Here is a 26,439-nt window from a genome sequence, read left to right as displayed (position 1 = left end):
CTAAGTATTCGTTCTCAGTTATGTTTTCCATTTTATTGAAAGCTGTTATAATTTACTGCAACTAATTTGTAAGCCTTCTTCCGGGCATTATAATTTGTGATTTCTTTCATGTGGTTTCTGCTAATAAAGGGAGATAGGCAGGAGGAAAACTGCATCTCAGACTTGAGCTTACATGCTTGGAAGAAATTAGGGTAATAGTGGTAACATTTCAGTCTCATAGCTCACAAAAAGAAAAATGAGATTGCATCATTGTATAGCAACCATCTGGTGTTCATAGTGTGGTCTCAGTGGCCTTAAACACAACTCCAGTACCTGCATCTTCACTGAAGAAAGGACCCATGCAGAACTGATTCCCTGCTCATTACTCAAGACTTGAAACTTACCCATGAAAGGCTTCAAACAGAGACCCGTGAAACCTACTAACATCTTCTCATATCCAGAATACTTTGTTTTACAAATGAAAAAGAGAAATTTCTGATTATTTTTAAGGTATTCTTTTTCGCAGTTGAAGCTTTTATTTCTTTAATTACTGGTTTGTTTGGGGTTTTTTTTGTGAGTTACAGAAATAACTCTCCTTTTTGAAAATGCTTATCTTTGTGAGACAACATACTTGCAGTAGAAACAGTCTTGTCCTTGTTGCTGTCCACCTTGTAGTGCTGTTCATATTACAATTTATGAATTAAAGGAAATTATCTGAACCAGTGACGCTTTGTTTCAAAACAGTATTGAAATCAATATCTAACACATGGCAAATTAGAAAATTGGATTTGTTTCTTTTTTAATGTCAGAATTGTACACTGGTATGATGTAGATGACAGCATCTGTTCTCTTAGATTCTTTCTTATAATCTGCTGAAGAAACTGCTTTGGTGCAGTTTAACAGGGGTTGTATCACTCCACAAGTGCCTTAAGATACTAAATAAAACTGTAATGCATGTGAAGCTTGCACTTAACATCATATTTCTACTTTTTAAACTTTTTTCCCAGCCTTTTTAAACTTAATATTTCTACTTGAAATGCTTTCTTCAAATTGAGTAGTGCTGAGGGACGATCTGCAGCTTCAGAGTTGAATTCGCAGATGGACTTAGTGCCCATAGTTGGAAGTGCTTCACTACCATCACAGAATACAAAGCACTGAGTTAGGTTTCCAGCTTCTCTTCTCAGTGCATGAGAAGTCATGTACCTTAGGAGGAAATTACAATCTTAGGAGAAATTACAGGCTTAGCTAGTGCTAGAGCTTAGGCACTTCTCTCTGCATAGGGTTTACAGTGTTAAATGTGTCCTGTAGCACCTGAACTTTTTCTCCTCTTTCAAAAAGTAATCTCAGGTGAATTAGTTTACTTTTCAAATAGAGAAATAGGATGTAGTATGAAGGCTGCCATCTTTTTATCCAGAAGCTCAATGATAACACTGACTCAAAGTGAAGGCTATATAAGGGGCAGGGGACGGAGGGAGGAGGGTTGTATTTTGATACTTCCTAGTGGGAAAAAAATTGCTGTTTTCATAGTCCTTAAGGCTTTCACTAAACCTGAGAGAGAAAAACCAGAGGGAGGAGCATAACAGAAAAGCTTATGGGGCCAGGGGAGAGAAATTAGAGAGAGAGAAGTTCTGGGTTACAGTTTCTGTTACGTTAATTGTGTTACAGTATCTATCTTCTGCTAATCTCAGTAGATCATCTGGCAAATATTCCTGATGTCAGAATACATTGTAAATAATCAAGTTAAAAGACTAAATGAATGAGAAGTGTGATCAAAAAGAGTGCAATGTGCCAAGGGCTGCATCATTTTCTTCAGTTGTATGTGTTTGAGGTCTGCAGGTGGTGCCTGATGAGTAGTGAAAGAACAGCTCTAAAAAGATTCCAGCTAGAAGCAGAAAGGATCGTTGGAGCAGCACCTGCCTCCTTTTCAGTCTGCTGGCTCAGCCACGTAGCCACAGAGTGACACATACGATGAGTCTCCTAAAATTTAAGATGTAGTTTATATACCTACAAAAGTAATTAAAGATTTTCATTCATAGAAAGCGCTCATAAGCAGCAAACTCTCAATTTATGTACCATTGAGATGAATATTCACTTATTGATACCTTGTGAAACTGATACTAGCAGGGCAGCACGATTTGCATGTGCTGATCGATAAAGATTTCTTTTCTAAACCAACAACAAGAACTTCAGTAAGAAAGCCAATCAAACTTTGAATAATCCTTTGATTGTGAAAAATCTGGCAGACCATGATAATGTAATAAATGGGTTAGACTGGTATAATAAATAATTGAAAGTTTTCCTAAAAAGAAAAGTACAAGTAGTGATTAATGTACTGATACAGTGATAACTGTAAATCCTTCAACAGATCGTTTGATTCCAGTTTATGGTGCCATTTTCTTTAATTAGTCCTCTGAAGGATTATGCATCAGATTTTTTCTTCATAAACAAGGCTTTGAAATGCCATGTTGTCAGTATTTTCAAAAAGTCATTCACTGAAGTACTGAATCCTTGGAATTAAGTGGTAAAAAATCCATTAAATTTTAATTCTGTAACTTTTTGGCTTTTGCAGTACTTATTTCAATGTTAAAAACCATTATGTTCATACCCTCAAGTAGTCATTTTTGTAGGGTTTTTCTTTACAGCTTTCTTTGCAAATTGTTTTCTTAAACTTGAGTTTTACTGGTAAAGGAAAGTATGCAGTTTGATGGCACTTCCTAATTGTTTGTAGTGTAACAGCTTCTGAGTGAGGCATCCAATCAGCAAAAAGTATCCAGAAAATCTTCAGTGAACAGAACATTTACAATTTTTTGCAAAATCAAAAGGAGGAGGTGAAGGAAATGTATTGCTTATGATGTCTGATCAGTGAGGCAGTAGTTGTAATCAGGAATCTTGTCTATAGGAGAAAAATCAACTGATAGTTATTGAGAATTTCCTCGCAAGTCTCCCAGTGCCCCACTCAGGGAAGAAGAATGGCAAAGCATGGATCCCATCACACAGCACGGTGGTGTGGTATAAGAATTCACGTGATGGGCTGACAGGAGTTGTGTGCTGGAAGTTGGGAGAATAGGGGCATGCCGAGAGTCTCTAGAATGTGCACTGAGCACAGCTTATCCGAGCAATGGTCTGTGTGATTTTGTGATGTTATACATATATACATAAGGAAAAAAGCATAGAAATCGCAATAGCAATGATTCCTCCCTTTCACCCCCCACCTTTTTTTTTTCCTTCGCTGAATTCTTGTCAGTCAAAAAATGTGGAGGTCAGTAATGAGTGGCCACCTTCCCAGCAAGGTGCACTGTGCACTTCCCACTTCCCAATTCTTCTGTGCTCCTTTCATTCTTTCAGTTACCCAGAACATCTCTGGACTACCTGCTGAATGGTTTTCTCCATGCAAAAAGAGGGAGACATAAGTCAGTACAAGCCTCCACCCTCCTTAGGAGTTGACAGCAGACTTCACTGGTTGTGTAGGTGAAAGGAAATAGTGCTGATTCACAGTGCTGCTTGTGGGGAATGCTTTGTTAAAGATTTAGCCCCCATCTGAAGGGGAAGAAGAATTTTCAGTTTGAAAAAAACAAATTTTTTTTCACCTTCTTTTAAAATGATCTCAAGCTTTATGTTACAAAAAGGTCCTTTGTGAAGCTCTGTACTCAGGTTGTACTCAGTGTTCTGTACTAGTGACCTAGAATTCAGCCGTGGCAGGATATTTTTTTATATATACATATATATATATATATATATATATGAATGATTTTTAAAATGGCTTTCTTGCCTAGGGAGTCAAAATTTCCCTTTTTGGTTATTTGTCTCACTAATAACTAAAAAAATAATAATTACACATTCTACATTTTCTTTTAAATTTGAAAATGTGTTAAAGACAGTGATGACTGTTGCAATGCCTTCTGTTAGGATTCAGTTTTTGGCAGAAAATTTTTGTATGTAATACCTGGTTCCTGGCAGATAACATGGCTTGACCTAGCATATTACGGGCAAGTTGCCTCTATAAGCAAGAGAGCAAATTCCCTGCATAACATCCTTGTTACTAAATTGGAGAGAGATGGGTTTGATGGATGGACTGTTTGATGAATAAGGAATAGGGTGGATGGCTGCATCCAAAGAGTTATAGTCAAGGGCTCAATGTCCAAATGGAGATCAGTATCAAATGGTGTCCCTCAGCGGTCCGTATTGGAACTGGTAGTCTTCAGTATCGTTATTAATGACAGGCAGTGAGATTGAGTGCACCCTCAGCAAGTTTGCAGGTGACACCAAGCTGAGTAGTGTAGCTGGTACACTAGAGGGAAGGTATGCCATCCAGAGGGAACTTGACAGGCTTGAGGAGTGGACCCATGTGAAACCTCATGAAGGTCAACAAGGCCAAGTACAAGGTCCTGCACCTGGGTCAGGGCAATGCCCAATATCAATACGGGCTGGGTGATGAAGGGATTGAGAGCAGCCCTGCTGAGAGGACTTGGGGGTACTGGTGGGTGAAAAGCTGGACATGAGCCAGCAATGTGTGCTTGCAGCCCAGAAATCCAACCGTATCCTGGGCTGCATCAAAAGAACCGTGGCCAGCAGGGTGAAGTAAATGATTCTCCCCCCCTATTCCACTTTCATGAGACCTCACCTGGAGTACTGCATCCAGCTCTGAGATCTCCAGTACAAGAAAGACATGGACCTGTTGGAGCGGGTCCAGAGGAGGGCCACAAAAATGGCCAGAGGGCTGGAACACCTCTGCTATGAGGAAAGGCTGAGAGAGTTGGAGTTGTTCAGCCTGGAGAAGTGAAGGCTTCAGGGAGACCTTTCTGCAGCCTTTCAATATTTAAAAGGGACTTACAAGAAGACAGTGAGAGACTTTTTGCCAGGGCATGTAGCGACAGGACAAGGGGAAGCCATTTTAAACTGAATTAGGGTAGGTTTAGATTGGATACAAGGAAGAAATTTATTATCATGAGGGTGGTGAGACACTGAAGCAGGTTGCCCAAAGAAGTTATGGATGCCCCATCAGTGGAAGTGTTCACGGTCAAGTTGAATGAGGCTTTGAGCAACCTGATTTACTGAAAAATGTCCCTGCCCATGGCAGGGGCGTTGGACTAGATGATCTTTAAAGGTCCCTTCCAACCCAAACTATTCTGTGATTCTACATACAGAAGGTTTTTCTCTGTCTTTGAATCACAGGCTCATTTAGGTTGGAAGGGTATTCTTGAGATTCTCTAGTCCAACCCCCCTACTCAGGCAGATTCAACTCCGTGGGTTTCCCAGGACTGTGTCCAGTTGGGTTTTGAAGACTCCTACAGATGAAGACTCCCAAATCTCTCTGGGTAACCTGTTCTGGTGTTTGACCACCCTCACACTAAAAACGTGTTTCTTCATGTTCAGAATGAATTTCGTGTTTTCTAATTTGTGTCCATTGCCTCTTGTCCTGTCACTGAGCACCACTGAGAAGAGTCTGGCTCCCTTTTCTTCATTCTCTGCCATCAGGTATTTATACACATTGGAAAGATCCCATTTTGCATCAGGAGGTGCTATTATAATCCTAGTAAGAAAGGCACTGAGAGTCTGTAAGGTATCATTTAAAATACTATCTATTAGAGCTAACACTGTAAGGAGAGAATAGTATAGACAATCTTGCATCCCTTTAGACGGTGGGAGCCCCGGGTGGTGTAGCAGTGAATGGGCCACTGATCCATGTGCAGAATGCTGGGCAGTTCTTCTTGTAGCAGAGATTCTTACATTTTGGTCATTCAAGCTGTAACAGGACTTTCTTACAAGGAAACAGCTCTGTTCATTATTTCTGCTGGCAAACAGAAAGGACATTCATGTGAGAATGTCGTGGAGCACTTGTAGATGAAGGCAAGGCCACGCAGGTGGCGTAATTGCTGGTACCCAGCAGGAGCTGCCTGTGGGCACTGTTGCAATGAGCTGGCTGAGTTCATCCTGTGGCCAAGGGAGTTGTGCAGCACAGCACAAGCGTGGGCGCACTCCGGATAGCTGTTTTGTGGATCACTAACACTTCGATGCACGACAGTCTTCCAGTCAAGATCACTACAGGTCCTCCATAGTCCAGAAAACCTGGTAATCTGATACATTAGGTGAATTTCAAAGCCAGCATGTTTGGCTTAGTTTTCTGTGAGCTTTAATGAGAAATGATTTAATGAGTTGGCATACGCTTATTTAGATATTTGCCTTTTTCATTAGCAATAAAGAATGCTTAGGACATGAGGAGCAGTAATAGTGTTTGTAAGGTGATAAGTAGATGAGATGCTAACAGAGAAATAAAATGGAAAAATAGTAAATATGGGTTAGACTTAAAATATCCTACTCAACACTTCAGCTAAGTATTTTTAAAATATGTCTACGTGGCAAGAAGTTTATAATTGTTTTTGATACGTCTTTAGGCTGTTGCAGAGTATTTGCAGTGTTTGCATCACCACTGAACAGATACTTTAACTGGCATTTGTTAATATTGTCTTTTCAATAGTAGTTGCCTGTAATATTTCAACTACCACAGAAGACAGAAGAGATACAAATATGTGTCTTGCTAATAAGTAGAAAAATGAGTTCTTTTTCGTGTATGCTGAGGAGAAAAATGTTTTTTTGATCCTAGCAATAATTTATTTCGTATACTAAAATGAAGTTTTCTTATCTGATTTTGATTCAAGTAATTGTTAAAAACAGGGTGCCAGATATCATTTCCAGAGCTTCGTGAAAATGTGCATAGTGCTCTATCTACATACCTACTGTCATGTTGTAGGCTTAATCTTCTGATAGAGATTTGCTATATGATATATTTCAATATTTTATTGTATAGCAAGTTTTCTAAACTCTGTTTTATAAACGTTTAGATTTATTACTTCTTGGCATGCTTTTGTTTGAGTGGGCTGAATATAATGCTTCTTTAGCTCCATTTCTACTGAAATGTATCTTATAGAAACTGTATCTTACATATTTGTACAGACTGAAGATTCTTCTTTCCTTTTCTTTCCATAGGATAAGAAATGGGTTCTCAATCATGAAGATGTCACACTGGGAGAATTACTGGGCAAAGTAAGTAATCAAGTGAGCTAAATAACATTTAAATAAGTATATATTAATCATTAAACCTATACATTTCCTATTTGCCTTACCTTTTAAATTACTGTGGTATGCAATTATTCTATCAATTATTTTACTTTAATACACAAGACAGCATTGTGCTTTAAACAAATGTAAATCACATTTACTGGTAAATGATATAATGTGTGTGCTGAAAGTGTTTAACTAGCATACGTATTTTTCTCTTTTGGAAGGCTTTTAAGCTAACTAGATTTCTATAAAGCCTGGTGTGGCTGTTTTACTTTGTGTAGTGTTACAAAATATGTTGTTGCAAAATATAAATAAAAACATAATAAACAGATTTATGTGTTTATGTATAAAATTTATGTATTTATGTATAAAATTTGATATAATAAGCTTATTAAATCAATATTTGTTAAAACAAGTGTTTGTTGGTTTTGTATGATTTATTGAACGTTAGGTAACTTCACAATGGCATATGTATTAAATTAATTCTTTTATAATGTAGTTTATATCACAAATTCTGCTTAGGAGCTATAAGTCTTTAAAATCAGGTAAGCCCTGTACCTCACTTAGATTTTTAGCACTTTTACCCCTTCATAGATAGTGGCAGGTACCACTCAGGACACTATGTTCCAAAAGATTTCCCAAAACCTGAAGAATAGGCTTAAATGAGGAAGAGATAAATAAAAGCAATAATTGCCTTCTTACTATGATACACACTAAAATAATTTATAAACTGTTCAAGAAATGGAGGAATTAAATACTGTCAGAAAATTCTGTTACCCAGGATAAAATCTCTTTGGTAGCATAAGATGACAAAAAGTATTATCTACCGGTAGATAGAGCTGTGTCTGGATAAAATGCAGGTACTATGACAGCTTCACATTCTTAAACAGAATGGTATCAAGGGAGAAAAATAAAGATGTTTCAGGCATTAAAAAAGCTTTGTCTTGCTGAAAAATAAGTATGAATTAGTCTTGATGAGTAAAGACAGTTAAAGCAATCTGAAAATTGATTAATTTAGTAAACTAAATTTACACGTGCATTACATGTTTTTGGCACAAAGCATTTTTAACATTCAATAAAGACAAGTCAGTGCTTAGAAGTGTTTATAGAAGGATATGTTCTTTAAAAAATACAGAACAGGATAAAAACTTTCTTGGAACACTGTATGAATCTGTTATGCATCCATCTCTAAAAAGATATAGTCAAACTAGAAAAGATAAGAATGACAGGACTATCAGCATCCGTATGAGAAAATGATGTATAAACTACCGCTCTTCACCATGGAAGTGAGAAATCTGAGGGTCTATAAAATCTTAAGTGGCCTGGAAAAGATGAGGAGGAAAATCAAGAAAGCTTAATGCGTAAGAGGATGCAAACTTTAGAAAAGACAAAGATTTTCCTTCACCTCAGGAGTGAGTAGTTTGTTTATTTACTCAATATTAATTCTATAATACCCCACAAAATGAAAGTTATATGAAAGGAACATGTTATATTAAAAATCATATATATAATGATAATTAAATATTTTAAATAAAGAAAAGAAGCATTTTCAATAATTAAGTAGTCCTTAAGGTGGGTTCAGCGTTCACTGTTAAATAGTTCTGACCAGAAGGCTAGAGGGAAAGTGTGTTGGGAGTGATTCAGCTTCCTACCTTTGGGCACCTCCTGCCACTTTTGATATTAGAGGTAGTGTTCTGGCCTCTAGAAGTGCTATTTTAGAAGGGCAGATTGCTGTCATAAATCCTGTGCCTTGCTTGCCAGCTATATCTTACTCACCCTAGGATATATAAAATAATACTGGAAACCTGTGTTTAGGCCTAAATTTCTTTCCTTATTACAAGCAGTGCATTACTGTTTTCCATCTATGAGTTTCTTTTTTTCGTTTTCTGTCTTCTTCCTTTGGCAATACAGTATTCATATTCATGATGTAAAGAAATCTTCATCACTCAGGAAAGAAAGGAAAACATTTTCAGCAGAGTTTTGCTGTTTGTTGAAGTTACATGCAGCCCCAGGTACCAGGACACAGAAGTGGAATCGTGGAAATTTGTCAGATGTAGATTTAAAATTGAGTTGTATTTATTCTTTGGGAAATACAAAACTTAACTAAAAGTATGAGACATTCAGGTTTGGTTTTTTTTCTTCTCTTGGGTTTTTTCATTGATACCAGTGTTTTGTTATATACCACGCAATTTCCTTCTTCCTTCAATTTGTCACCTAATTAATTTTCCTTTTGTTTTTATTTAAGTAAAAAATACATCTGATGGAGATTATTCTATGGTCTTTATTATTTCAGTTTTCGTCTATGAAAGCTAAAAAAATAAAAAACTTACCCTGGGGGTATATTGTTGAAGACCTAAAAAATCTGATTATGAAAGGAGCTACTTTCTAAAGTCTTGTACAAATGGGAGGCCTTACATACTTGCCTGTATAGAGCAGTGCTGAACTTAGCTTTTAAAAAAATTGTGGATCATGTAACTTTTTCAGGGCAGACATGGCAATACATTTTTTTGCAGTGGTTTTAAATTTACAATCACAATTAATATAATATTTCATTTTTCTTACTTTGCATTTTTTCTTTCTTGTATATGTGAGAATGTTTGTGTTATTTTGATGTGTTTTGTCCTAGTTTCACAGATCATCTTTTGGTCTCTTACAGATTGCAAGTTAAAAACTATTGATAAAATACAATAGTGTGAAAATGAAAGAGTGCAGGAGTAAGACTGAGAAAAAAAAGTACTACTATCAGTGTTGGCTTTAGAAGTTACTAAGAGGTTTTATGAGAAAATTACACAATTAATGTATTTTCTTCTCTTACCAACAAGATCAAAGTAGAACTCATACATTATGTCCATATAATAGAGGTACTATGTCTATGTGAACTGCATTGTGTTAGGAGCAGATACTGGAAGAAAAACTCATTTAGTTTCATAAACACATTTCAAAGTTCTGTATGAGTTACATTAGCTGTCTGCATTATTTTTCTGGACATTTGTGAAGATTTTGTTTACTTAGAATGATTTTTTTTTTCCTCTGATTTCAGGGTAATTTTGGTGAGGTGTATAAGGGAACATTAAAGGATAAAACTCCTGTTGCTGTAAAAACTTGTAAAGAAGATCTTCCTCAGGAATTGAAAATAAAATTTCTGTCAGAAGCCAGGTAGGTTCTCTAAATTTAATTGAAATATATACTTGTTGTGGTTTTTTTTTCAAGTTCTATTACTAGATGGATTTACAAAATCCGACCTTCAGAAAAATTCAAAGAAGCAGTATTAAAACTGCTTCCTTTTTTTCTCTCCTTCAGTACATTCCACAACTGTTGCCCTGGTAACTAAACATAGGCATTTTTAACGTGTGAATGCAGTGGCATCTGCACTTGCTGAAACTAGCTCTTTGGTAAAACACGCTGTGCCTATAAAACACAATTTTGTTATTGTAAGTGCTTCCATTTAGAACTTCTTGTGAGATGTGCCATGAGGATTGGGATAAGAAGACTGGAAGATGGTGCTAATGTAAATGTGATTATACCAGTCATAAATCCTACCTTACATGCATGACTAATAGAGCTGATCAAATGTGGCTAGGTTACCATATAGACCCCATTTAGTAATTTTCTCTGTAAGAACAATTCACTCCCGTAGAGATATTTTATGCTGTGTCAGGCAGCATGTGATTGCATACTTATTTTTCAAATGACATTCATGCCACAATATGCTAAGTATAATGAATATAGGCTGATGTAGATAGGTAGGTTCTGAGACCTCAGGATAGAGGGGTGTATTGAGATAATTTCACAGTTGTTTAAATTAATTAGCTCCCTCTTGCTATGAAGCTTCGTATGTTTTCATTTTTACTCCCAAACTAGCATGATCAATACAGAAAAGTAAAAGATACTATCTATATTTAGAGAATGAACATCAGTCACCGTATCTATTGAACAATTTTAAACAGCTCATAACTTGGCAACTGCAGAGGTGTTTCATTTGTTAAGCAGCCTGCCACTAATGGAGCAGTGTTACTCTGAAAGAAAATGAAATGTGTTATTTTTCACTAAATATGTATGTACCAGATAGGTTAGTATTTTACTCTTGATCCTAGGAAAAAAGGGAAAAAGAGGAGGTGTTTCAAGTCAACAAATAGTAGAAGAAACATTTAAGTTGCAAGGTCTCTGTAGAATTCTTCCTTGCCCTTCATTTCACTTACAAATCATAACATGCCATTTTAGGCTGCAAATGTTCTTATTAAAGTATTGTGCAAGAAGATGTAAATGTTTTTGTTTAATTCCCAAAATTAAAATTGCTGTCCTTATATTCTTTTAAAACTTACTGTATTAATTAGTCTCCAAGGTAAAATTGCAATGAGTGTGCATTTGAAAAGTGCAGCAGGAAAGTGGAGAGGCATGCTGTGCGTGCTTTTTTGAGGTAGCTCAGCTTCTGATCCACCACTGAAATGCTATTTAATTACAAGGGTTCTTGAGAAACTGAAAACCTGTCAAGCCATTTTTCAGTAATACAGACAAATGTTATGTAGACAAATGGTAAAATTACAATAAGAATAATACAGTGTTCAATCTTGATTTATTAGCGAGTCAGTATGCCCTCCGTTTCAAACAGAATGATGACTGATCTGTTACATTGATTTTTTTTTCTTTATGATATGTAATGACATGTTCCATTAAAATAACATTAAGGGTTTAAGATATTTTCCTATACTATTTAATCAGTTTGTACAATAAAGTTTATTAATGTAATAAACTAACTGTATGTTTTGCAGAATACTCAAACAGTATGATCATCCTAATATTGTAAAACTTATAGGAGTTTGCACACAACGACAACCTATTTATATTGTTATGGAACTTGTTCCAGGTAATTTTTTTCCTTTTTTTTTTGTAGCATATTTTCATAGGTATTGTTTCCATTATGTAAAATGTATTGTATTTGTCTTTATCTGCATTCTTATGACTGATTTCAAAAGTCACCTGTGTTGCGAATCTTTGGAAATAGCAGTTCTACTAGCTTGGGAGTGGAGTGAGCTCCACAAATCTGTTGTGAATTTTTCTGTAGCCATTTAAGACAACAGAATTTGCTGAAAGGTATCTCAGCTCTATCTTCATTTTCCTCCTGACAAGATATTACATGGTACTTCCTTTAACAATGGAGTTATATAGTGAATGCTAAGATGTTTGTATTTAAATAAACTTCATGGCTAGATAATGTTTCAATTTTAATAACTCAGCTTTGGATCATCTTTAATGATGATAATATGAGATGGTAATGATGGTAATATGAGAGTTTTTTCTTTGCCAAAACATACTGTTCAGTTTATGGGTTGCTCTTGATTTATTTTTGGAATCTTGAGTTCATGTTATTCAGCCATGGCTGGAGAGAATTTCAAATTGTTGGGATGATAACAGCTTTTGGGCAATTTTACCTCTTTGTTGATTTTCTCAGCAGCTGGAAAATGTGTGGGCTTGGTAGCCTCTAGTACTGCTTAATATGCAACACTGTATTTGTTTTATATATCACTGGATTTGTCTTCAAAATTATACAGCAAGCTGTTTTAAGAACCATTTCATTCATGAAGACTTAGATTGTTTATAATTCTTGAGTACTGGCTTTAGTACAAGAGCACTCATGGAATCTTTGACCTATTGAAATTTTCTGCCTTTATTCAATTAGGTTATATTAGATTATTATATTTGTATGTGTGATTAACTTTATTAAAATGGAGACTAAAAGCAGTGTCTTGGGTTTTAAGGCATACTTTGCTCATCAGCTTCTTCAGACATCTCTGAAGATAAAAATAAATCCTGATCTTTTAACACCTTTATCATTCTGGTTCAGCGTTTTCAGAGCCTAGGTCAAGTTGTTGAAACATACTAATACAATTCGAGGAGGAATTAGTGAGAATCTTCCTTTGATTCCCATACCTATTTTGCAGTCCAAGTCTATTAAAAAATTCTTCTGTCTTCTGGCCTTGAATTTGCAAGAAAATTCTTAATTCTTATCGTGTTTTGCTGATGTGTAAATCCTCTGGCTACTTCATTCTTGCCTGCCCTCATAAACAGTGTACTATGTTTAAGCCATCACACTTTTCCACATTCTTTTAAACCTTGGCTAGCGTACCATGAGACGGACCCAATCAGCTAGAAACGATAAGGATGCCAAGTCTGAAGAAGCTGGCAGAGGAAAGACAAAATACTTGCTTAGATCAGTTGGGAGAAGCAGTGATTTTGATGTTACTGGTTTTCTGTTTTCTAATGGCAAGTTTGGATGAGATTACCTAAAATAATAATTATTACTGCTCTCACTTGGTATTTAATGCTACCCTTTGAAGAACAGAATAGTGGTAGGCTTGTTGACTTGCACTCAGCACTCAACTCTCTCAGTGTCTGCTTTGTCTGTGTTTTGTCTTAAATGTGTTTATGCTTGAAGGTGTTTGTTTAAGCAGTTTAACTCTGACATTCTTTTTAATAAGTAAAAATGGCATGGTTTAGCTTAGAATTGTATTCTGAGAAATGTATGGCTGAGAAGGTGTGTAATTAATAAATGTCTGACAAATTTTCCTCTGAGGAAAAAATTAGAAATAGCTCCATAAAATGTGGAATTTCTCCTGTACTTTCTGAGTTCTGTTTATTGTTTGCACTTTTTCTACTGTTTTTATATCCCAATTACATGTAGGCTATAGACTTACTATGTCTTTTGAGACTGCTATGGTATAGCTCAGTAGCGGGTAATTCTACTTGTCATTCCAGATTCAGATTTCAATTCAGATTCTGAATTTGTTCAGGTATTAAAAATTTATTTTGAAACTTAGCACTTTATGTAGAGAGGTGCTACTCTATTAGTGATTCGGTTATAAGCTGCCTCTGCAGAGAAATCTTTTTCCTTAAAAAAACTATACATCTGGATCAAGTCATCAGTAAAAACAACAGAGAAGGTGGCAGATGCATAGCTAAGCATCTGTGCATCTATTGTTACATGCAAAAATAACCCAGATGTTACCAACAGGTAACAGAGAAATAAAGCAAGTCGTCAAAGACAATTATCCTTTGTAGGTACAACCCTTTTCTTAGTGTGTGTGTGTTAACATAAGAAATGACATGTGTCCTAAAGCAAGAATCCATTGATAAAGAAATTTCAAGATGGGTGATGCATTAAGGATTAACTGAAACAATAAATAAGGTAGCAGAGCATGTTGCAGATACATATACAAAGTGAAAAGGCAGATGAGAAATTATGTATGTTAATGAAAAAGAACCATCATTTACTTACTATTCACTTACTTGCTGTTGGTCATACTGATCTCACTGTATATGTCCACCCAGTGTCAATCCATCATAGATTACTCCAGTACGGAAGGACTTGGTTATCTTTTTCGCAATCCACCACCTGTCAAGAAATGGGGAAATATCTTAGTGTAATGCATATGTGTATTCTATAAATTCTCTTTAAGGGATGCATACGTGGAAAAATACATTCTATCTCCCTGCCGTTGGTGGAATTGTTAGGGGCCAGGTCTCTTCTCTTCTCAGTCTTGTCCTACAGGTCTTTCTGCAGGAACCTCTCCAGGTGGGAAGGGGAGGAACAACCTGTAAGCAGAATGTGGCATCTCTTTCTAGATTTGGTTGGGATGAGGTTACTCCAGTCCTTCTAGCTTCTCAGACAACATCTAATGAAAAAACAGTCCTTTAAATTGAGAAAGGAGAAGGCCTGAAAAGACAGAACTTGTTTTTTTTTGTTACTGTAACCATATTTTTATGGTGGTACCATTGATGATGATGTGGACTTAGGATGCTTTATCCACTAGACTGAAAACATAGGAGTAAGAGTCTTAATGATTTTTAAAAATTAAGCTGTGCATGATTCTTATATCAAGTTAAGAGTCCAATAAACTGGTGAAAGATAATTTCTTCTGGGGACTCAGAGATCATAACAAACATTTTAACACAGATGTGTTTTACAGTTTCTAATAAAATATGCCCAGTGACCATCACAAGATAAGCTTCTTTCTTACATTTTAAACAACATATATTGGGCAACATGCACTTTAATATAGGAGAAAAGGTACTGGAATATTTTTTTAAAGAGTTCTCCTGTTTTCCAGGTAAGCAGCTGGTACTATTGCCTGAGTAAAGAGGTATAATAAATAGTTTCTTTGAATACAGAACAGCATATTCTGCCACCTGTTTTTTATTCTTTGTGACACAGCACAGATAAAAATCTCAGTAAGTTGTGGTGACTATCTAGTAATAAGAAACCCCTGATCAGTATTCTGAAGAGCATTATTTGGGAGGTATGTGCATCTATTTTGTGTAGGACAGTATTTATTTATTGTATAATTCAGATCTTTGGAAATAGCAGGTTCTACTAGCTTGGGAGTGGAGTGAGCTCCACAAATCTGTTGTGAATTTTTCTGTAGCCATTCAAGACAACAGAATTTGCTGAAAGGTATCTCAGCCCTATCTTCATTTTCCTCCTGACAAGATATTACATGGTACTTCCTTTAACAATGGAGTTATATAGTGAATGCTAAGATGCTTGTATTTAAATAAACTTCATGGCTAGATAATGTTTCAATTTTAATAACTCAGCTTTGGATCATCTTTGGTAATATGAGAGTTTTTTCTTTGCCAAAACATACTGTTCAGTTTATGGGTTGCTCTTGATTTATTTTTGGAATCTTGAGTTCATGTTATTCAGCCATGGCTGGAGAGAATTTCAAATTGTTGGGATGATAACAGCTTTTGGGCAATTTTACCTCTTTGTTGATTTTCTCAGCAGCTGGAAAATGTGTGGGCTTGGTAGCCTCTAGTACTGCTTAATATGCAACACTGTATTTGTTTTATATATCACTGGATTTGTCTTCAAAATTATACAGCAAGCTGTTTTAAGAACCATTTCATTCATGAAGACTTAGATTGTTTATAATTCTTGAGTACTGGCTTTAGTACAAGAGCACTCATGGAATCTTTGACCTATTGAAATTTTCTGCCTTTATTCAATTAGGTTATATTAGATTATTATATTTGTATGTGTGATTAACTTTATTAAAATGGAGACTAAAAGCAGTGTCTTGGGTTTTAAGGCATACTTTGCTAATCAGCTTCTTCCTGATCTTTTAAGAAACTAATAAGAAACCCCCAATCAGTATTGTAAGGAACATTATTTGGGAGGTATGTGCTTCTAGTTTGTGTAGGACAGTATTTATTTATTGCATAATTTAGACTTATTATTGCTTTCTAAAAGCTATTCTTCTAATTGTGATAAAAAAATAAACTAATTAAAATGTTACCTGTCATATATAAACAGAAGCTAAAATACATGTAGCAACAACAATCTCCTTCATATGTACATGGAAAGTTACATGTATAGAAGAGATGTGACATAAAACTGCCATTTGGGAATTTACGATGAGAGTTACCAAAAAATAAAATTAATTACTTTTGAAATCCCAAGCAAATTGTTCTCCCTTTTCTTCCCTCACCTTCCCAAAATTGCCAGTATAGCCACTGAAATTGAGTCAATGAGTCCTTAATATTTTTTCTTATAAATATTTGTCATGGTTTCGGCTGAGAGTTAAATTTCTTCCCAGTGCTGTGTTTCGGATTTAGTATGAGAAGATTGTTGACAACACACTGATGTTTTCAGTTGTTGCTAAGTACCCGCTAGTCAAGGACTTTTCAGCTTCCCATGCTCTGCCAAGTGCACAAGAGACTGGGAGGGAGCATAGCTGGGACAGCTGGCCCATGGGATATTCCATACCATATGACATCATGCTCAGTATATAAATAAGAGGCGTGGTCCAGGAAGTAGTGATTGCTGTTTTGGGCATTGTTCGGCAAGTGGTGAACAATTGCATTGTGCATCACTGATTTTGTATATTCTATCATTATTATTATCATTTTCCCTTCCGTTTCTGTTCTATTAAACTGTTTTTATCTCAGTCCATGAATTTTAGTCTTTTTTTTGATTCTCTCACCCATCCCACTGGGGGGGGGTGGGAAGTGAGCGAGCGGCTGTGTGGCGTTTTGCTGCCTGCCGGGTTAAACACAACAACATTTTATATATTTGTAAGTTAACAGAGATCTCTAAAAAAATCCTGTTTGCAGGCTGAAGTTATGCTAGCTAGCTGCTGTGAAAAAGCAATTTAGCAAAGCAGATGGTTTTAAAATGTTGATTTGTAATTGCATAATGAATACATTTGTAACCTTTAAAGCATTTTGCAAATAATTAATTTTATTCTTTTTTACCAAAATGACATTGAAATATTAACTAAAAAGAACTACTGCCCATATCCTTACAAGGGCCCAATGCTGAAGTTGCTGTGTAACTTCTCAAATACCGTGTGATAAAAATTAACCTGAATTTTACAGTGGCATAGTTTTTTTCTGTGAATTTTTTAGTAGACTAAGAACTGAGAAAACAACTGTATTTGGAAATTATCTTTGCATTCCAACATTTGTTAATGGAGAACTTCTCATAGAGATTTCCTCTTCTTGTTTGGTAGTTATGACTCTTTCTTTATAACACCTGTAGTTACCAGTGTGAAAATATTAAGACTGTTAAAGAAAGAAAATTTGAGGAGCGCAACACCCATACATTGATATCCTGATTTTTACATGCATTTTGTGTTCCTAATAGAAGTTGAACTTCTATTTCTCTTTTGCTGTGCAGTTACCTTTGCTCATATTTTCCGATTTCATATTGCTAGCTTCTACTCTTCACATTCTGCGTGGATTCTTTATTTAGGATGGGCCTGGGCCTGAACAACGTATATACGCTTGCCCTCTGCACTTACGTGATAAGTCAGATGTGCTGGTTTCTAGATACAGAGACTCAAGTAATCTCAGCTCCCTGGCACGTGGTGTGTGTCTTGAGCCAGAGAGCACATGATGTGAGATCCAGAATCAGTGTAATTTCTTGTGGAGTTCTCTGCACAGTGAGCCACACCATCTAATTTGTTGAGCATTTGCTGATCATCTGCATAGCATATGCACAGTAAGTGGGATGCATCCAGTGGAAGACTGTGTTTTATAGCAAGCTGTTAAGATAAGGAGCCTGTAAAGTTGGTTTATGACCCCGAGCTTTACCTTGCAGCAATACCTGGGGAGAATACAGTGGGTAAAGTCTCCCTACTGATTCTGACTCCCGTGAGGCTATTGAATAGAGAAAACCAGTATTTGAATGCCAGTTCCTTCTTCTGTCTCCACTGCTCAAGAGCAGATTTCAGACGCTGTGTTAGCACATAGCTAATGAGAACTCCATGCCAAAAAGCCATGTTTTATTTTACAATACAATGAAATAAATCTTACAGTAATTGCAATATCATGCAGCGAATTTTAAATCCTGTTGAAGGAGCAGAAATTATTCAGATCAGCTCCAGGAAAAGCAGAGTACAACTCTCAAGTTGATGTATACTGCCCAGGGTTTTCATACCTTTTAAAAATTCTGCTTAGAAAAATTAAACTATTGGAACCTGTTAGTATTATGAAGAATTCTGATAATCATATACGTTGCTATAAGTTATTTTCTTTGTAATATTCTTCCTTTTTTTCTTACTGCTTTATAATGAAATGTCGGCTAAGATGGTTTGATAAGATTTTTGCAAAGTTGGTATTTGATGAAGTTTTTTTCAGATATCTTCTGATTTAAAAATATGAATACTGCATTATTTCATAACTTAATACAGTAACTTTTTAGTAATCTATAGTGATACATTTTAAGTACTCAGTTTATCCTAAGAAAGACAGAAGAAATTAAAGTGAGAATTCCTAATGAATTTCGGGAAAAGAAACCCCATATGTGGAGATTTGCCAAACACTTGATCATAGAATCATAGAATCATTAAGATTGGAAAAGACCTCTAAGATCATCGAGTCCAACCGTCAACCCAGCACCACCAAACCCACTACACCATGTCCCTAAGTGCGTCATCTACACGTCTTTTAAATGCTTCCAGGGATGGTGACTCAACCACTTCCCTGAGCAGCCTGTTCCAAGGCCTGACCACTCTTTCAGTAAAGAAATTTCTCCTAATGTCCGGTCTAAACCTCCCTTGGCGCAACTTGAGGCCATTTCCTCTTGTCCTATCGCTGGTTACTTGGCAGAAGAGACCGACACCCACCTCACTACAACCTCCTTTCAGGTAGTTGTAGAGCGCGATGAGGTCTCCCCTCAGCCTCCTCTTCTCCAGACTAAACAACCCCAGTTCCCTCAGCCGCTCCCCATAAGACTTGTGCTGCAGGCCCTTCACCAGCTTCGTTGCCCTCCTCTGGACATGCTCCAGCACCTCGATGTCCTTCTTGTAGTGAGGGGCCCAAAACTGAACGCAATATTTGAGGTGCGGCCTCACCAGTGCCGAGTACAGGGACACGATCACTTCCCTACTCCTGCTGGCCACACTGTTTCTGATACAGGCCAGGATGCCACTGGCCTTCTTGGCCACCTGGGCACACTGCTGGCTCATGTTCAGCCGGCTGTCAACCAGCACCCCCAGGTCCTTTTCCTCTGGGCAACTTTCCAGCCACTCTTCCCCAAGCCTGCAACGTTGCATGGGGTTGTTATGGCCAAAGCGCAGGACTCGGCACTTGGACTTGTTAAACCTCATATAATTGGCCTCAGCCCATTGATCCAGCCTGTCCAGGTCCCTCTGCAGAGCCTTCCTACCCTTGAGCAGATCAACACTCCCGCCCAGCTTGGTGTCGTCTGCAAACTTACTGAGGGAGCACTCGATCCCCTCGTCCAGATCGTTGATAAAGATATTGAACAAGACCGGCCCCAGTACTGAGCCCTGGGGAACACCGCTCGTGACCGGCCGCCAACTGGATTTAACTCCGTTCACCACAACTCTCTGGGCTTGGCCGTGCAGCCAGTTTTTTAACCAGCAAAGAATGCACCTGTCTAAGCCGTGAGCCGCCAGCTTCTCTAGGAGAATGTTGTGGGAGACAGTGTCAAAGGCTTTAGTGAAGACCGCATCCACAGCCTTTCCCTCATCCACTAGGCGGGTCACCTGGTCATAGAAGGAGATCAGGTTGGTCAAGCAGGACCTGCCTTCCATGAACCCGTGCTGGCTGGGCCTGATCCCCTGGTTGTCCCGGACACGGCTCGTGAGCGCCCTCAAAACGAACCGCTCCATGATCTTCCCTGGCACCGAGGTCAGGCTGTCAGACCTGTAGTTCCCTGGATCCTCCTTCCAGCCCTTCTTGTAGATGGGCGTCACATTGGCAAGCCTCCAGTCGTCCGGGACCTCCCCAGTTAACCAGGACTGCTGGTAAATGATGGAGAGCGGCTTGGCAAGCTCCTCCGCCAGCTCCCTCAGTACCCTCGGGTGGATCCCATCCGGCCCCATAGACTTGTGAGCGTCCAGGTGGCATAGCAGGTCATTAACTGCTTCCTCTTGGATTATGGGGGGTTTATCCTGCTCGCCGTCCTTGTCTTCCAGCTCAGGGGGCTGAGTACCCTGAGGATAACTGCTCTGACTATTAAAGACTGAGGCAAAGAAGACGTTAAGTACCTCAGCCTTATCCTCGTCCTTGGTGGCAACGTTCCCCCCCGCATCCAATAGAGGATGGAGATTCTCCTTGGCTCTCCTTTTGTCATTAATATACTTGTAAAAACATTTAATATACTTGTAAAAGCATTTTTTGTTGTCTCTCACGACAGTGGCCAAGTTGAATTCTAGCTGGGCTTTTGCCTTTCTAATTTCTACTCTGCACTCTGCATGATGTTAGTATAGAGCCTTGAGTTTGTATTGTCATATGGACTTGACTAACCTGACTGAAAAGTAATGTAGTAAAGGTGGGATACTAGTCTTAAAATTGTTCAGTGAGGGTTGCTGCATATTTGAGACTTTGAAAGCAGTCCGTAGCCCTCAACGCAGGAATTGCCTAATGTAGATAAGCCTTTGTCAGGGATGGTTTCCAATATGAGGAACAGCAGAACTTTGTGTAAAAGTATGGTTTATAATATTGTATAAGAAACTATGTAACTTTTTTGTGATGCCACATCAATCTAAAAAATTGAGCATTTTACTCATATTTTGTAGGTTAATTTATTCATTTTTCTTTGCTCTGTGCTTGTTTTCCCGGTGGGTTTCTTGTGTTTTATCCTGCGTTGTTGACCTTAAAACTGAAGAAAGAGAAGTAATTATGAGGAGCTGCTTTGATATTCAGAACAGGAAAAGAACAATTTGCCAGCATCTCTTATGGATGCACAGGGCATAAGGAGTTTTCATAACAGCTCAGTTATAGCAAATTTAGATGATGATCAGAGAGACTGCCTGGAATATTGCTAGCATTGTCTGTAAGCTGGCCAGAGTCCAGAAAAATGGATACTGGATTTTGATGGGGTGTAGAGAAGATTATCAGAAAAATGGTGAAGGGGTTGACAAAACGTGCTTCCTGTTCTTTTCTCCTTTCAGAGTGAACGCAGCGTCTTTTCACAGGAAAAAAAAAAAAAAAAACCAGGAAAAGAAGAAACTAGAATACCCTTCTTTTTCACCCTTCCTCACTATTATCTTCCTGGTCCCAACTTCTCTCTTCGTGATCATGGACCTTATTATGGTATTTCTGCTTTGAGAATAAGGGATCTTAATTCACTGAAACACTCAGGATCACTTAACTTCTGTTTTCATCTGCTCTTAATTTATTATGCAGTCTCCCATGTAATCAGAAACAAATTGCAGGAGTCCCTTTAAACTTTGAATGTTTTTTTTCTCTCCCTAGGTTTAGGGGAAAAACAAATCAAAATCAAATGTGATCTGTAAGATGCAAAAAGCAATCTCAAGCCACAAAATTCTTTCTTCTCCTTCTTTATGTTCATTTCAATTTACTTGAATTTTAGCTTGCCCTGAAAGGAGAATTTAATTTAGAGGCAGGAACTTTGCATGTTTGTGAACTGCATTTGGAAGATAGATGTGTAATCTTGTGGTGCAGTTACCGCTTCATGCAACTATGTCAACAGTTTATCTTGTAGAACCTTCAAAGGTGCCTCTGTCCCTCCAGCAAAAAGAGTTTGCACAGGTTGTCAAGATAAGCACCGTCATCACACCTGCACCAGCTCTCTCTGGAAGGATTTGTCTGATTGACAGTAGATGCAAACATCTTTATAAGTTCCAATGGTTGATTCAAGGTAGTAGAAGGAAGCTTGTAATCACATTTTTTGTGACCTACTCCTTTCAGCTGTTGGACTGTTTAATCACAAGCTGATAGCCTGCTTTCTCTTTCAGGTTTCTATATATTTAAATATTTTTATAATCAACATAGTTAAAATTACATCCCCAGAAATATTTTGAAAGAATTTTCTGTTTGCTAAGTCAGGCATTCAAAAATAGGCAATTCAGGAATCTGGCTTGTCTGTTGAGTGTTAATTTAGCTTCCTTAGCATATATATTATGATAATACAATACATTATGAGTATATTATATGTTACATTATATTATGATATTATGAAAACTAGATCTCCTTTCCTCATACAGTTCTGAACAGTTTTCCAGGAGTTGTTTCTTGTCTCCAAATCCATTCTGTGGCCATAGGCCTTACTTAGTCTATTCTGTCAGTGATCTGCTCCGAGTGTGATTCCAACACCCCCTCCCCAGTGGGCATTTCTGGACATTTTTCACTCTAATACTAAATGCATTGTCGACATTTCTCTGGAATACTAGTGTGCATTTCTGATACCACCATAGAATTTCTATTTTTTAATAGATACGCGTTTGCAAAAACTGGACACAGAGTTTGTGTTCCTTGTTTTAGTTAGACTTATGCTGACACACATTAGAGCAGATTTGCTGAACACTTGCAGCTGGAAACAGGTTGAGCTACGCTTGTACATATAAACAGCTATGAAAACATCCACTAATCTGATAGTACGGGCAGGTTGTCTGAATTAGGTTTCAACTATGTTCAGCTTATATCTAGACATACATAGCTAGCTTTCAAGGTGGAGTTCAGCAAGGTCATAACATCGATATTTGCAATTGGATAAGGTAACCTGTTCAGATTTGTACTGAATCATTTGGGATGCAAATTGCCTATGCAATTGATGCATAAACAATTCAGAGGTGACAGGTTTTATTACCTCAGGTGCAGCACTGCTTGATTTCAGCTACACTGGCTCCCAGGCACGTTCAGAAAGAGCATAGCCATTTCTGTAGTGCCTGTAACAGGATCTGATAAGCCATTCTTAACCCAAGCTCTGGGATTACTTCTGCACCCTGTTCATGCTATCCTACCTGCACTTGGCTTTGGTCCAGCTTGGTTTACTCACTACATCTCTTCTGAAATTAAGGTGACTCCATTGCTACTTTCTGCATGTTACAGCACTTTTTACTGCCACAGGCCATATTAGGTCAGAAGCATTTGCAAAGCCCGGTATTCTGCCTGACCTAGCAAGCCGTCTTTTTGGTCTTTGTTGGAAAAGAGGGCTACACGGCATAAACTGGAGACATACCTACAGATCCAGTGTAGCTGGTGCTCACTGGATCCAGGTAGAGCTGGTACAACCTACTGAATCTTAACTGACTTTTGTGGAATTACTCGTATTTTCTGTATGTAGTGATACTTCAGGCTATAGCACCAAATCACAGCCGACTCCATGTATTTCTGCTGTTAGTTGCACTGAAGCCAACAAGTCCATTTATAACCAAAGTGTGGGTGCTGAGAATGTGGTATGTATAATTTATTTACTGATATGATGTACAAAAAGGAAGCCTACAGAGGATGGAAGCAAGGACAAGTAACCTGGGAGGAATACAGAGAAATTGTCCAAGCAGCCAGGGATAAGGTTAGGAAAGCTAAAGCCCTGGTAGAATTACATCTGTCCAGGGATGTCAAGGGCAACTGGAGAAGCTTCTATAGGTACATAGATGATAAATGAAAGACTAGGGAAAATGTGGGCCCTCTCCAGAAGGAAACGGGAGACCTGGTTACCCGGGATATGGAGAAGGTAGAGGTACTCAATGACTTTTTTGCCTCAGTCTTCACCGGCAAGTGCTGGAGCCACACTGCCAAGTTGCAGAAGGCAAAGGCAGGGACTGGGAGAATGAAGAGCCTCCCACTGTATGAGAAGATAGGTTTGAGAGCATCTAAGGAACGTGAAGGTGCACAAGTCCATGGGACCTGATGAAATGCATCCATGGGTGTTGAGGGAACTGGCAGATGAAGTTGCTAAGCCACTATCCATCATATTTGAGAAGTCGTGGCAGTCTGGTGAAGTTCCCATTGACTGGAAAAGGGGAAACATAACCCCCATCTTTAAAAAGGGAAAAAAGGAAGACCTGGGGAACTACAAGCCAGTCAGTCTCACCTTTGTGCCTGGGAAGATCATGGAGCAGGTCCTCCTGGAAGCTATGCTAAGGCATATGGAAAATAAGGAGGTGATTGGTGACAGCCAATATGGTTTCACTTAATGGCAAATCGTGCCTGACAAATTTGGTGGCCTTCTACAACGGGGTTACAGCGTTGGTGGATAAGGGAAGAGCAACTGACATCATCTACCTGGACTTGTGCAAAGTATTTGACACTGTCCCGCACAACATCCTTGTCTCTAAATTGGAGAGACATGGATTTGACGAGTGGACTACTCGGTGGATAAGGAATAGGCTGGATGGTCACACTCAAAGAGTTGTGGTCAATGGCTCGATGTCCAAGTGGAGATCAGTGATGAGTGGTGTTCCTCAGGGGTTGGTATTGGGACCGGCGCTGTTTAACATCTTTGTCAAGGACATGGACAGTGGGATTGAGTGCACCCTCAGCAAGTCTGCCGACGACACCAAGCTGTGTGGTGCAGTCGACATGCTGGAGGGAAGGGATGCCACCCAGAGGGACCTTGACAGGCTTGAGTGGTGGGCCCATGTGAACCTCATGAAGTTCAACAAGGCCAAGTGCAAGGTCCTGCACAAGGGTCAGGGCAATCCCAAGCACAAATACAGGCTGAGTGGAGAATGGGTTGAGAGCAGCCCCGAGGAGAAGGACTTGAGGTTGTTGGTTGATGAGAAGCTCAACATGACCTGGCAATGTGCACTTGCAGCGCGGAGACCCAACCGTATCCAGGTGTCATCCTGGGCCAGCAGGTCGAGGGAAGTGATTCTTCCCCTCTACTCCGCTCCCACTTGGAGTACTGCGTTCAGTTCTGAGGCCCCCAACATAAGAAGGACATGGACTTGTTGGAGTGTCCAGAGGAGGGCCGTGAAGATGATCAGGGGGCTGGAGCACCTCTCCTATGAAGACAGGCTGAGAGAGTTGGGGTTGTTCAGCCTGGAGAAGAGAAGGCTTCACGGAGATCTTACAGCAGCCTTCCAGTACCTGAACGGGACCTAAAAGAAAGCTGGAGAGGGACTTTTTACAATGGCCTGTAGTGATAGGACAAGCGGTGATGGCTTTAAACTGAGAGAGTGTAGATTTAGATTAGATATAAGGAAGAAATTCTTCACTATGAGGGTGGTGAGGCACTGGAACAGGTTGCCAAGAGAAGTTGTAGATGCCCCCTCCCTGGAAGTGTTCAAGGCCAGGTTGGATGGGGCTTTGAGCAACCTGGTCTATTGGAAGGTTGCTGACCGTGGCAGGGGATTTGGAACTAGATGATCTTTAAGGTCCCTTCTAACCCAAACCATTCTACGATTCTATGAAAACTTTAATAAAGTTTTGCATGATCTGACCCATTGGTGGTATTGTGCATCCCCAGTAGCTGACTTCTGCCAGCAAATTTCAGATCTGTGTCCTATCTTGCAGTCACATCCTGAATCTGTACTGCATGCTGTCAAAAATCAATGCAAGAAAAAAAAAAGATCAGTCAAGTTCTAGACAAATTCAAATTAGAGGTAGCATGCAGATTTTTAACAGTGATAGTGACTGTCTGGCTTTATTTTCTATTCAATTCTTTTTTTCTCTGGAAGATAGGCTTTAGTCAGATAAGTTATCTGGTTCAATACCCAGCTGTTGCTAAAGCCACTTTCTGTCTACTCTACAGTTTCTCTTCACACAAATATGAGCCCTGTCTGTTTCTCTAGTTTTTTTCTCTCTCTTACTTTATCCTTTCCTCTTCTACTCAGCTAAACTTCCAGCTTTCATTTTTCTTTGTCACTTCTCTGCAACCTGCCGTGCTTCTGCCTCTGCCACCTTCTCTCTTGTTGGGCATGTAACCCTATGAACCAGACACTGTGGATTCCTTCTCTCCATATATGCCCAACTTCACCCTCCCCCCGCAGCCGTCTTGTAGTACACACGTACATGCACATACAGACCCCATTTCATCTTCCTCCCTTCCCCTCTTAGTCTTGAACATTCACATGTGCCTCTGCCTTCCTATTTGCTGCATGGTATCCAGCTGTGAGGATATTAAGCGAAGAGGGGGAACAGTGAGATTCCTTTGTTGGGGCGTGGGTGGTGGTGATTAAAAATTCT

At 38.6% G+C, this 26,439-nt stretch overlaps 1 protein-coding gene across 4 annotated transcripts in view; it reads left to right on the top strand.

Moving 5' to 3' along the window:
* The window catches only part of FER (FER tyrosine kinase), a 181,684-nt gene that overhangs the window by 103,932 nt on the left and 51,313 nt on the right, over nt 1–26,439 (top strand). For 3 of the 4 annotated variants that reach the window (XR_012670947.1, XM_075137198.1, XM_075137197.1), the window contains 3 exons: nt 6,964–7,020; nt 10,079–10,194; nt 11,808–11,902. Coding sequence is in view for 3 of the 4 variants with exons in the window: in XM_075137198.1 (XP_074993299.1) it covers nt 6,964–7,020; nt 10,079–10,194; nt 11,808–11,902 (268 nt within the window). In the remaining variant the exon portion in view is untranslated. Of the gene's footprint in view, nt 1–6,963; nt 7,021–10,078; nt 10,195–10,338; nt 11,730–11,807; nt 11,903–26,439 lie in introns of those variants that run through there. The other variant, XM_075137199.1, reaches the window with a different exon arrangement.

This window comes from Calonectris borealis, chromosome Z (genome assembly GCF_964195595.1).
Source record: "Calonectris borealis chromosome Z, bCalBor7.hap1.2, whole genome shotgun sequence".
In the NCBI taxonomy this organism is placed as follows: domain Eukaryota; kingdom Metazoa; phylum Chordata; class Aves; order Procellariiformes; family Procellariidae; genus Calonectris; species Calonectris borealis.
The sequence above is the reverse complement of the archived record's forward strand: the minus strand, read 5'-3'. Positions and strand labels throughout refer to the sequence as shown.